This window comes from Sebastes fasciatus, chromosome 16, assembly GCF_043250625.1.
Source record: "Sebastes fasciatus isolate fSebFas1 chromosome 16, fSebFas1.pri, whole genome shotgun sequence".
In the NCBI taxonomy this organism is placed as follows: Eukaryota; Metazoa; Chordata; class Actinopteri; order Perciformes; family Sebastidae; genus Sebastes; species Sebastes fasciatus.
Genome location: NC_133810.1, coordinates 24,371,865 through 24,385,098, shown reverse-complemented (window position 1 = coordinate 24,385,098; position 13,234 = coordinate 24,371,865). Strand labels below are relative to the sequence as shown.

General features: G+C 39.3%; 1 protein-coding gene across 2 annotated transcripts in view; it reads right to left on the bottom strand.

Annotated features, from left to right (window-relative positions):
- gabra3 (gamma-aminobutyric acid type A receptor subunit alpha3) overlaps positions 1-13,234 on the bottom strand; it is a 126,688-nt gene that overhangs the window by 21,369 nt on the left and 92,085 nt on the right. For both annotated transcript variants that reach the window (XM_074610765.1, XM_074610766.1), the window contains exons 5-7: positions 11,236-11,456; positions 5,350-5,432; positions 3,963-4,106 (exon numbers count right to left, since the gene is read on the bottom strand). In XM_074610765.1, the coding sequence (XP_074466866.1) occupies positions 3,963-4,106; positions 5,350-5,432; positions 11,236-11,456 (448 nt within the window). The remainder of the gene's footprint in view (positions 1-3,962; positions 4,107-5,349; positions 5,433-11,235; positions 11,457-13,234) is intronic.

The following is a 13,234-nucleotide window of genomic DNA, read 5'->3' as shown; positions in this document are numbered from 1 at the left end:
AAAGTGAGATTTATTAAAGTTACAGTAACATTTGCATCATCAGAGTAGCTCATAGGGTTGTCTTCAGTCCCTTAAATGAGCCATTAAACAACATGAAATAGAAAGTGTTGCTTCAAAGACGCCATGTGCTTCCCAAAGAGGTTGTGATGTGAACTTTGTATGAAAAAAGTCACATAACTGACCTCAATTTCACCATCAGTTTAAACTAGGATCCAAATATACGAGCATAATAGGTGTCATTTGAAAGAAAAAAAAATGAAAGGACAGATGACATCACTGATTTGAATGTGTTTGGTGCAGATTTGATGATACAATTGTCTTTTCTGTGAAAGGAGTTAGAGGTCATGGCGAAGCAGCACCTACGCTATTCACATAAACTTAGGACAATTGCGTATCAGAGAGAAAACCTTGAGTTGAAGTACAAATGGTAATAAAAAAGGTAGGGGAGGTCTGCAAAATAAGGTTGTATAAATTAAAATACTGTTGCCCCAACTTGATCTCATGGGAAAGCATATAAATAGCATTTATATTACAAGGACATTTTTTCATTTGTACGCCATGCAACAAAACTGCGGTAACGTTCACACTTAGATTTAGGAAAAATGTCTCAGTTTGGCTTAAAATAAGTACATGAGCTAAGTAAAATATCAGCCTGCTTTCATTTCCAAGGGCGTCTGATACCCACGCTTTGTCACGGCCATCAGCATTTGATACCACCGCCCAAAGGACCATTTAGCGCCAGCATGCGAGCAATACTACAATGTAAACCTGTCCACGGCAACAGTGGATCCAACAAACACAGGACTTGCATCCAGGTGACCGCTGTACGTGCGTTACCTTTTACTTTCACTTTACAATCAGTTGATCGTTTGAGTCCCGTGTTCACAACGTCAAGTCACATTTGCACTGTACAAACGGAATTTTAAGCCCAACCATGTTGTTTTTTCCTAAACCTAACGAAGTGGTTTTGTTGCCTAATCCTAAGCAAGTGTTTTTGTTTATTTCACAACATTAAGCACATATTTACTGCAATCCAAAACTGACGCTGAGGGGTCATTAAGCACGTGTTTACTGCGACCCAAAAAGCGATGTCGAGGGGTCTGACAAAGCATCTAGTAAGTATGTGACAAAGTTGGATGATAACTGTTGTGTTGAAAATATGTACGGGAATAACGTAACTTAAGTACGGAAAACACGTCACAAACGTCACTAACGTATCTTACAAAACAGAAAAACGGTTTTGAACACCGGTCAGGTTGAAAGTCCTGTGTTTGTTGGACCCCATCCACCTCCCCTCCCATCTACTAGAAGCAGTCTTTTGGGGCCGTACACATGCCGCGTCTAAAATGCGTGGAAAACGCCAGCTGTGCCGCTTTTTTTCTTTCCAATGTGCTTGCTCTTGTTGCCGCCTGCCGTTACAAAGCAACTAAAACCTGTGTGCTGCGATGACGATGGTGATGAAGTTGCGGTAATTTAGCAGGAAGCCTCCCTGACTAAACTAAACGCAATCAAAACAAAGACAAATGCATTTCCAGCACCGTGAATCCCTCACCGTGGCTTTACTGCTCGATTTCTCTGTCCCTCATCACTGAGATTCTTTGATTATTATGCTGCCTTTTTAAAGGAATACTCCACCAAAAATCTGAAACGTTTGTTGCTTGATTATTTGTGGAGATCTGCTGTCCACGGAGGAGCAGTGTAAAACGCTCTCAGAGCTGTCTTTCAAGCTTATGTCGAGCGTTTGATTCTCAAAATATAGATTTTCAGTGGAGTATTACTTTAAATACATGACATGTGTATATTTTCCTACAGCTCTCTTTGCGGTAGATGTGAAGAACATCTGCCTGTTTCATTCTAACCCTTGATATTGAACATTTCCTACAGCTCAGATTTTGTCACTGACTGCAGCAAATGTTCCCCTCAGCACCAGCTCTCATTGCCATGTCTGTAATCTGTGTTGCAAAGATATGAGAGAAACATCCTTTCATTCCCTGAGGTGTCTTTTCTGAGCAGACTCTAACCAGAGCTGAACTGGCTCAAATCCTCCCATTCCCTCGGCTCACTGTAGTCCATTAGGTTTAAAGTTTAAAGAAATTAGATTTTTTTTCACATCCACGAGCTGAACCAGTTTATGAAAGGAATCACGTTGACTCAACCTTGAATTCTTGTGCTTGTAGCCAGACTTTTAAGTTGTTCCTCTGCAATTCGCTTGACTTAAGGTTAAACCACCAAACAGCACTACAATAAAGATCGGCTCAAGGAAAGTGTCCTCTGTAGAGTTACACAAGTGCTGTGATTTCAACAAGCTTTCAACCCACTTTTTGCTCCCTAGGAAAGCGGGCTGAGTGCCATCCATCAAAGCGGTTCCATGATGGGTTTAGTCTCCAAACACAAGATCTCTGGGACACGATAGTGCACCTCTTGAGAGCTGCACGAGCGAACCGCTTCAGCGCAGAGGTTAAATCTCTCAAAATGGAAAGCCAGTGTGGCTCAGTTGTAAGCAATGCACTCTTTCAGTAATTACCAACTGCCCCGCTGAAGCAACCTTTTATCTATAGCTTTGCAGTTATCAGTGCTTCAGCACTTTATCCAGTCTTCTTGCACTGTTGCCTAAAGCTGGATCTTGGTGTTGAAAATGTCGGGGCTGCCCCCTCTTAGTCGATTAGTCACTTATCGGTCATTTTGTTCTTAGTTGACTGAGATTTCTTTACTCGATTAGCCATTTTTTTATGCTGAATGACTTATTTCCAAGAAACTTATGAGCACATCTCTGGTAAACACCAGCTTTAAAGTGGTGATTTTGTGTGATTCTTAGTGGAGAAACTCAATTTTATAGATCTGTTATAGATCTATTAGTCTACATATGAGTGTTGGTCAACCTAAGTTATTTGACTCTATCAAAATTATGTTTTACAATTTCTTATACAGTGGAAACCGCTTGTAATGATCACGTCTATTCGGGTCAACTTACTATAAGCGGATGATTAATATAACCAAAATTTTGTGGTTGTGTATCATTTCTCATGCAGTTTACCTTCTAATTGACATTTGTATATTTATTACATGAAGTTATAAAACTGCTAAGACAGCTTTGCTATTTATGGGCTTGCTTCCAATTTTTTTTTCATTCAGAGAAATTCCTTTACCCGTCCAGCTGGAAACGGACAGTCCACGAGGCAAAGTATCAAGGAAGTAAAGTAAAAATCAAAACAAAAATTCAACTAACGTTAGTCAAATGTAGTTTTAAATTGTTTTTCCATATTTTGTCATGTATGAAAAGACCCATGAAAATGAACAACAATGTGAGCGGACTACTTGATTACTATAAGCGAATTATTTAAACAGCGTTTGTATAGGAATGATTCTATCATAAAGCTTTTTGATCCATATAAGCGGTAGACCACTATCACCGTGATCAATATAAGCGGTTTCCACTGTAATACCTCCTAATAAACGTTATAGAAACACATCACTTTGTCTCAGGTGGTTGAACTCTTTTATATATTACCAGATAACCGCTGTGAATTGCCTCTTTGTTACGAGCGTATGTCAGTACCCAGCCCTTACCTTGTTATCTAATCCCTTTATGTGAGTGGTACCATAGCTTTAAGTCCACCAATGGGGGAAATGAAGAAAGTGATTGTGTGAGACAGATAAAAGGTTTCCATAACAGTTTTAACGATGAGAATTTAAGACCAAATTAATCTATAATCAAAAGCATGGGCTGGCAGATTTTCCTCTTAATTTCGTGCTTATTGAAGTTGACTCCGGGCTATAACCCAACATGGAACGGAAATAAGACTTTCACCTCTGGCACACCTCCTCATATTATCTTTATGTAAATATGCTGAATAATAGTTTCCCCGAAAACCGATAAGTCATCATTTTTCTCGATGGACCCAAATAATGCAAGCTGAATCCGAAATGACAGAAAGTGGAGCTGAGGATGGCATATAGTGTACCTGTGCTTGAACGGATGGTTTCTTTGCCAATAACATGTCCCAGTAAGTCATACTGGTTCAGCCTGGAGCCGTCCTCTGCAACAGCAACAGACCTCTCGTCTCCCTGGGTCCACAGGTAGATCACCTCGTTGTTGGTGTAAGCATCTGGGCAACAGAGAGAATAGTCATTGGCACAAAATAGCTGCAAAACTAATGACAGTCTCATCAGCCTCAGCGGTGCTGTGTATTAAGTGCTACTAATTAGCAAATAGCATGTTAACACGCTACACTAAGGCCCTGTCTACACACATACAGATATCTTTTAAAAATGAACATTTTCCCTTCCGTTTAAAAAAAATAAAAATCTGTCAACACGACCTTGAACGCAAAAATGACTCCAAACGCTCGCCGTCATATTTACATGTCACCACAAGAAAGATTACAAGTTAAGGGCCAAGGAACTTAGTTACCACCCTTCTCACTCCTTTTCCTTTGGCTTCACTACAGTCAGTTGGATAACAGCTATTGTTGGTGGGGGGCTGGGACACCTGGTCGAACTGCCTGACTGTCATCACTCTGCTGTCATCAACTGTCTCTTCGCAAAATGACAAAAGGGAGGTCATTCAGGTTGATGTCGATAGCCCCTCTGAGTGCTCCTCACCTTCAATCACCCAAAAGCACATTCAATCACTGTTCGGCCTCGACATGTTTAATGCGTTTGCTGCTTTGGCCTCCTGTGACTGGAACATTTTTCAAATGTAAAGTAGTAATTAATCCGAGCAGTGCTAACAAAACGCAAAAAAGCCGATAGTGCGCCATCATTGTTGTTGTTGTTGTTGTTGCTGGCGCATGCTCATTACACAAAGCAACAATCGGCATGCATGAAATGAGGAGAGGACGTCATCGTTTCCCGAACAGTCGGTTTTACATCTCGACACGGATGCAAAGTCACCAGGGTTTTAAAAATCTGCACCTTAGTAGGCGTTTTAAAAAATATCCGATTTTGTGAACCACAACTCCGAAATACTTTAGAAATATCTGTATATGTGTAGACAGGGCCTCAGATGGTGAGCATGGTAAACATTACCTGCTAAATATCAGTAGTATAGCCTCACAGAGCCGGTAGCTAGAGACTCTTGAATTGATCAAGGGAATTTATCAAGGGAACTCTCCCTTCAAGTGGTTGACTACTTTTGCTGTGTTGCTAAAAGAAACACTTCCTGTGAAAGTTATCCCACAGTATCATATTCCTAGTGGTGAGTGCAGTTTGAGTCCTCTGAAGTTTTTCCAGGACAGGAAAGGCACCTATCGCCTGCAGACAACAAGCACCACTTTTTTTTTTTTTTTCTGCAGTGCGATTCTCTATCCTATTATTAAAGTCTTTTTTGTTGTGACCATCTGGACTTACAACTTCCGAACTTCAGAGGACAGGCGTGTGCATCCATCGGGAAATCCTCCAGGTGCATGGGGCACTCGGCATGAATGGTCAACCTGAGGGGGGGGGGGGGGGGGCAGAGGGAGAGACAGGGAGAGACAATACTCCGGTCAGGATGCAGTCTGGTTACAAACACATCGTGACACGAGTCACCAGAAACAAAACAGAACATTTTCATGGACCAAAATTCATTGTCAGACATGATATGAATGTCCCCTGAAATTTTTTTGAGGCTCCTGAAGAAGAAAATCAGTGACAGAGTAACTGCTTTAATATCAGAGTGCTCCAGGCATTTTAAAGCCTCAGTGTTGGATGGATAAGATAAGATTTAGGTTAGATTTAAGCCTTTATTGATCACCAATAGCATGTGTTGCAGCAGCACAAGGCCAGAAATAAGCACAGATAAGTAAAAAATAAATATAATAATAAGACACAACTGTATACACAATAAAAATGATTATTCTGGATTAGTAGAATAATATATAATATGTAGGGCTGTCAAAGTTAACACAATAATAACGCGTTAAAGCTAATTTGTTTTAATGCCACTAATTTCTTTAATGCAAATTGGGATTTTTAGGTAGTAGCGGGCTCAGTTTTAAAGCCAGTGAAGATACTGATCTCATATGAAACTAAAAAACCTAAAGAACCCATCGATACCAACCATGTCATACTAGATTGTCGTGAAGGAGGCTAAATCAAGCTCCAAATTTACGCTAAATTTTGGCGCGAAAAATCTGGCATGGCCATTTTCAAAGGGGTCCCTTGACCTCTGACCTCAGGATATGTGAATGAAAATGGGTTCTATGGGTACCCATGAGTCTCCCCTTTACAGACATGCCCACTTTATGATAATCACATGCAGTTTGGGGCAAGTCATAGTCAAGTCAGCACACTCACTGACACACTGACAGCATTTGAGTTTGCCATGTTATGATTTAAGCATATTTTTTATGCTAAATGCAGTACCTGTGAGGGTTTCTGGACAATATTTGTCATTGTTTTGTGTTGTTAACTGATTTAAAATAATAAATATATACATACATTTGCATAAAGCAAGCATATTTGCCCACTCCCATGTTGATAAGAATATAAATACATTACAAACCTCCCTTTTAAGGTACATTTTGAACAGATACAAATTGTGCAATTAATTTGCGATTAATCACTATTACCAATAGACAATCATGTGATTAATCACCATTAAATGTTTTAATCAATTGACAGCCCTAATAATATGATATACTTAGTGTTTGTCTGTATAATTAAAGAAATATAATATAGTACATAATGTAATGAAACAGGATAACATATTGACATAATATAGTATAATATAGTATGAGATATAAAATACAATATAAGATGGTATGTAGTAATATAGTATACCATCATATACAGTATAGTATATTACATCAATAAAGCATATAATACAAAATAAAATATGATAAATAATGAATATAGTATAATATATAATTTAATATAATGAATATTATATGCATTTGTGTGTTTGAAGGACGAGCAGACATTGCACTCTGTCCTCCCTCCCCTAGCCACCGGTTGTAATGAGAGCTCAGCTGACCGACAACAAAGAGAAAATCTCCAGAGAGCACCAGAGTCTATTTCATTTGGTCAGATGGCCAAGCCACACAATGCACTCTGGAAGTAAATAGAGAAATGGTGCATATTATCTCGCTCATACATGTTTAATCAACGTTGGGATTGCATTTGCTGAGTTCAAACAAAGCAGCATCCCATAAAGCCATCCTACAGTGGACTCGTAAATGTCCCACAAACTGGGTTTTTCTAACTCAATTACAACATTTATAGACAATGCATCATTTCAAAACTGGGTTATTTGAGCAACCGGGATAGGAGCAGAATATCAGATCAAGTAAATGTAGTTAGTATATGTGTAATTCTCATTTGTAAACAGTCATACTGAATATAGCTGATCACTTCTACAGTTCCATGCTTGTATGTATTAGTATTGTATGACTTTGATTTGACATTTGACATGTAACTTGTAAACTTCTGTATTCTGTGAAGAGTATGATGAAAGAAGTCATTTAGTCTCACCAGAGTAAACCGTTTGTTATTGCAGCCCTATAGTATTAAAACTACTAACATCATGGACCACTATACTACAGACAAACTCACTGTTTCTAATGAGCTACTTGCAACAGCCTTGTGATCCCTTTTTTACACCCTCTTAGCTGCTCTATATGATGCTGCCTCATTACTGATAAGTGGCTCAGTAACTACGCAAATTAACGCAATACAACATAAATCAAACTTGAGCGACGCACCGCTGTATATCATACAGCACTTAGACCAGCAACTAATTGATGAAATTCATCTCGCTCCTCGGCTGTACTGACATTCTGACAGAAAAAAAAACCAAAATAAAGAAATAAATAAATGATAGAGATAACACAATTTGAATTACTTTGATCAAAGACAACAAAGCAGGCTGTCTTCGTGCAATGACAAAACTTGATATGAAGTATAAAGGAAACAAGACTAAGTCTGAATACTGAATTAGATGCTCACAGCAGCAGCAGCATACTAACATGCTCACAATGGAAATGTTTAGCAGGTATAATGTTTACCAGGTTGACTTATCTTAATACAAATATTATTATTTTATTGTTATTTTATTTTTAAATGAAGTAAGACATGAATGACAATCCATCCAATAGTTGTAAAGATAGTAAGTACAGACAGTATATTTAGGTTTCTATATAATATATGTAATTTCTAAATCCAACAATATATAAAGGTTCTCTATACGATATTCAGAGCATTAATATAGCATCAGACAACTATTTGAATTGTAAAGATATAGTGGAGTAATGTCTACCTGAGCAGAGAATGAAGTCTGAGCAAATATATGTACACAGTTATTATTGGAAATCAATTACAGTGAAAAATATTGTCCAGAAACTCTCACAGGTACTGCATTTAGCATTCAAAATATGCTCAAATCATCAGCTCAACAGCTGTCAGTGTGTCAGTGTGCTGACTTGACTATGACTTACTCCAAACTGCTCGTGATTATCATAAAGTGGGCATGTCTGTGAAGGGGAGACTCGTTGGTACCCAGAGAACCGATTTCAGTCACATATCTGGAGGTCAGAGGTCAAGGGACCCCTTTGAAAATGGCCATGCCAGTTTTTCTTCACCTAAATGTAGCGTCAGTTTGGAGCGTTATTTAACCTCCTTCTCGACAAGCCAGTATGACATGGTTGGTACCAATGTACAGTCTCAGTCTCATATGATACCAGTATCTTCACTATAGCTTTCAAACTGAGCCCGCTACAACCTAAAAATTGCAAGTTGCGTTAATGCATTAAAGAAATTAGTGGCGTTAAAACTAATTTGCATTAACGCATCGTTATCGCGTTAACTTTGACAGCACTAGTACATTTTAAACTTTTCATAAATTCATGTTCTCTATCAGGGGAACAGAATTTCTTTAGCATCCAGAGATAAAGCTTGAGGTGAACTGAGAGTGGGTGATAAATGCTCTCACACAAAAACAAGACTGCAGCAGCACTGGCAGACAATACCAGCTCCCTCAATGCAAAAATAATGACGCAATCCTTCACAGCATTTGTCAGTTCAGACGCTGTAGACGTGCTGATTAAATAGATTTAAGCAGTTCTTTCGTGAGGAGTGTATATCAACACAAGGTACTATGGAGAAGCACTTCAGACTGAACTTCCTATAAAAATAGATGGATTTATATTCTAAAGCCTAATACCTGTGAAGGATGCTCAGGCAAGTTATCAGTTTCTCCTTTGGAGTGTTACCCAGTACCTCTAGAAATACAGCCAAATTTTTACTTAAAGCCCCTTCAAATAATAAGCCAATGCTCCATTATGAAGGTAAGGTAGTCCAAGAATTCATTATTATTAAGAAAGCATTGCACATTAGCTTTTCTAGTTATAATTTGCTTAATTTGCTTTTAATACCCCAATAAACCACAGGATCTGAATAAACCCCATTGCAAATGCAACACAAAAGATAGCAAATCCAGAAATGAAGTTTTGATTGGTGTAGCTTCAAACTGGATATGTGATGGCCAATGAGCTGGTTCCAAAAAGGCTTTTTGCTTTTGTCTGACAGAGGTTAATGTTCATACTTTGCTTCATTTTACCACCAATTTACTTGGTTATGTAAATGCAACAGTCCTTGTAATACTCCATTAGTGCTCGTATGTCTTTCATAGCCTTGGCAGAACTGCCACTACATCACAAATCTACTCACGCGGGACCACAAAATAAAATTCTTCCACCGTTTCATTTTCACCCTTGAAAATCAATACCGACCTTGTGGACGAGCTGATTGACAGATTTGATGATTAGATGGGTTGAAACCAATAGAATATTTTTGCTCCAGTAGTGTAGATAACGGTACTCACTGACTGTGAGCGTCTTGGTAGCTTATGCTACTGACACACGCACAATGGCTCTCTTTGATCAAGTGATTATCCATTGACGTGTCTGTGTGAAACATCTGTGGCCATGACTGGCTGGAAGTCAGTTTTCTAATACTCGGAAAGATGAAATGATCAGAAATGATCCGGATATCTGCTGCAAAAAGCTCCCCACAACTTTATTTTTAATCCCTGGACTTTACATCCAACACCACCTGACATAGTGTGGTTTTAAGTGACATGTGTTAACCTCTATTGGATGAATTGCCATTAAAGGAGCATTCTTGTTTCCGTTTGTAGTTTGTTTCACGTTTGAGTGGGCTTTGGTTGCATGCAGGTAAACAGTCCGTGTAGAGAGCAAAAAAAACAGAACGCATTGGCCTAACTGCAATCTCGGAAACCCATCGGCTATCGTCTGATAAAGATTTTGTTTTTATTAGCTTGGCTAATTGTTGCCCCCAGAGGCTAAATCGCTGTCAGACCGATAGCTGATGGGTTGCGAGATTGCACTCAGGATGACTTTTAATAACTTTGGTGATCTCCTGACTTTTCATCTCGCACCATAACAGGTAAACAATTTAATTTGTTTGGCATTCCCATTAGAGGGTGAAATTACAAATCACTTTGCTCATTTTATTTATTTCCGTTCAAAGATTCTTATGACTAGGTATTTCCTTCGCTTTTTCCGTCCATTATCTGTAACTGTTTATCCTATTCAGGGTTAGGGTCGCAGCGGGGGGGAGCTGGAGCCAATCCCAGCTGACATTTGGCGAAAGGCGGGGTACACCCTGGACAGGTCGCCAGACTATCACAGGGCTTCATTTGCTTTTTTCTAAGCTAATTGATCACATCAATGTTCAACCTATTGCCTTTCATTACACAGTTAAACCGCATTTGTTGCTTGTTCAAGCTGTTATGCTCATTTCAGTAGAAAACAAGCACTGTTTATAAGCTTAAGGGCTCACCAGACAACTATTTGCAACAGAGCTATTACATCATGATCATTTCTGTGGCGTTTGAGGTCTTTCACTAAACTTTGAACTGGGCAGTAATGTGACGATGCTGATTCAGTATAGTCAGTTCAGTTTGATTCTGTGTCTTTTGAAATCCGTGACAAAGATTTGTTTGTACTGAACACTTAACTGCAGCCAGCCTCAGCTGTACTTGTTAAAACTATGTTTAGTGCTCAGTAGCGAATGTCAGTATGCCAACACGCTTAACTAAAGTGGTGAACATGACTTAACATTATACCTGCTAAACATCGGCATATTGACATTATCACTATAGGTGCAAGTTAGTGTCCTAACATTAAAGCATTATTGTGCACAAGTACACCCCTACGGAGTCTACATGGCTGTAGACTCTTGGTCTTGTTAAAGTAAAATTGTCAAAAGTAGCAGTAATTGTCAAAAGTGGCTCACCTCATGGTGTAGAGAAGCGTGCCGTTGTCGACTAGTCGTAGCAGTTTGTTAGGAGTCGTCATGTTGTGGGCCACCGATTTCTTTCCGTTGTGGAAAAAGGTATCGGGGGTCCAGATCTTACTGGCCAGGAGGTTGTTGAGGGGTAAAACTTGCATGGGCCCATCAAACTTCAGCCTCTCGTCCCTCCAGCTCTGACGGAAGAAGACATCGATGGTGTACTCCTGATGGGAACAAGAGCGCAAAAGATAACAGTTTTACAGAGATGGGACATGACACCGGTTACATAGAGGTTATTATCCATTTGGTTGTAATATTTAACCCCTTTAACATTAATAGATCCTTTTTATGATACGCATTTTGACTTGTCAAAGCAGGTGGAATTGATATGGTTAATAATGGCTGTATTCCATTTAGGTGAGCCACCTCCAGGGCTCTGGTACTGTGGGACATTTAATGTACATCTTTTCTGTCATTGTGGTCAATATTATCCTCTGTCAACAGAATACATGCGCTGACAGTTTTTCTGTTGAAGCTGTTGATTGTTTACAGACAGTAAAGCATGGTAAACACAAATATGTTAGACCAGGGATTGTTAAACAAATTGTGCTTTCTAAAGTTATGTAATTCATCATGTAATTACTACTCGGTTAACAATGTAGTGTTTAACTTTTAGGACTGAGACACAAATGAGCCTCAGCAAGAAACCCTTCTAATACATCCGTTTCATGTTTTATTAATATGTCTTTGTGTGTTGTCACCAACACACGCAAAAATAAATAATATGAATGCAGGAAGTAGCCTCTCAAAAGGAATTTATTTCACATTATTCATTCAATAGGCCTTGGTGTCCTAGCAACAGACTTCCCCCATCAGCTGCGTACAGTGGCTGTGCAGACTGAACGCAGCTGTCTTAACAGAGTGAGCTGGAAATAAGCTGTCTGTATCTCACGCAACAGTGCACATTACTGGTGATCGATAAAAGCACGCCGTGTGTGTTTCTCTCTCTCTCTCGCTCGCTTTGCGCTTTTGCTCGCACGGTGAAAGGGTTTGCGTAACTCCACTGCTCGCCAGTGAGCTGTAACTGGCTTCTCCCTGAGTGAAAAACTGATAGTCATTTCTCAGTGGCTTTAACAACAGGAAGCCATCATCCACAGCAGGAGAGGTGTACAGCATCCACTCAACACATCAACAGGGCTCCTCTAAACAGCGCAGGGTGGACGTCTCTTAATTGATGTGATTGACCTCCTGGCGGCCGGCATACAGTACCGTAAACAAGCACGCTGCATCCGTCCTCACGGCAGTGCTCTTAATAAAGCCCAAAGAGAGATCCACAGACAGATAAAAGCAAGTGTGACAAACACACATTTCCCTCAACCATTATCTTAATAAAATAATAAAGAAAATGCTAGAATATTATAGTCAAGTAAAAGTAGTTAAAGAAATTTTACTCAAATAAATAATTTACTTGTGTTATGTGATGATATAATATATGATACAACTATTAAATTAGATTTCAGGCTACCAAATAAAATGCATCAACATGTCAACGTATCGATTGGCGTGACAAGATTCGATAATTTATTGCCACATCAATCGCAGTTGATTAGGAATTTGTTTTGGTGAGCTCAACAACAGAACATATTATCAAATAACACACAAAACAAAACATACTGCCACAATAACAATACAGTAACCATACAATAAATACAAAAGTGGAACCAGATGCCCTTAAAGTGACAAGTTAAAGTGCTTGTTTATACAGCCAGTGAAGCATTTAGGATGCGGATTGCTTCAACATCATAACAACATCACGCCTTATAGAATTAAAGGTACGGTCTGTAGAATTTGGCGGCATCTAGTGGTGTGGTTGCAGATTGCAACCAAGTGAGTAGTACTCCGCTCACTCACTCGCCTCGCTCAGAGGCCGTCCTTATCATAATAACTCTACTTTAGGGGCAACGGAAGTCAGGCAGCGTCCGGTGGTACCCCGGTTTTGTAA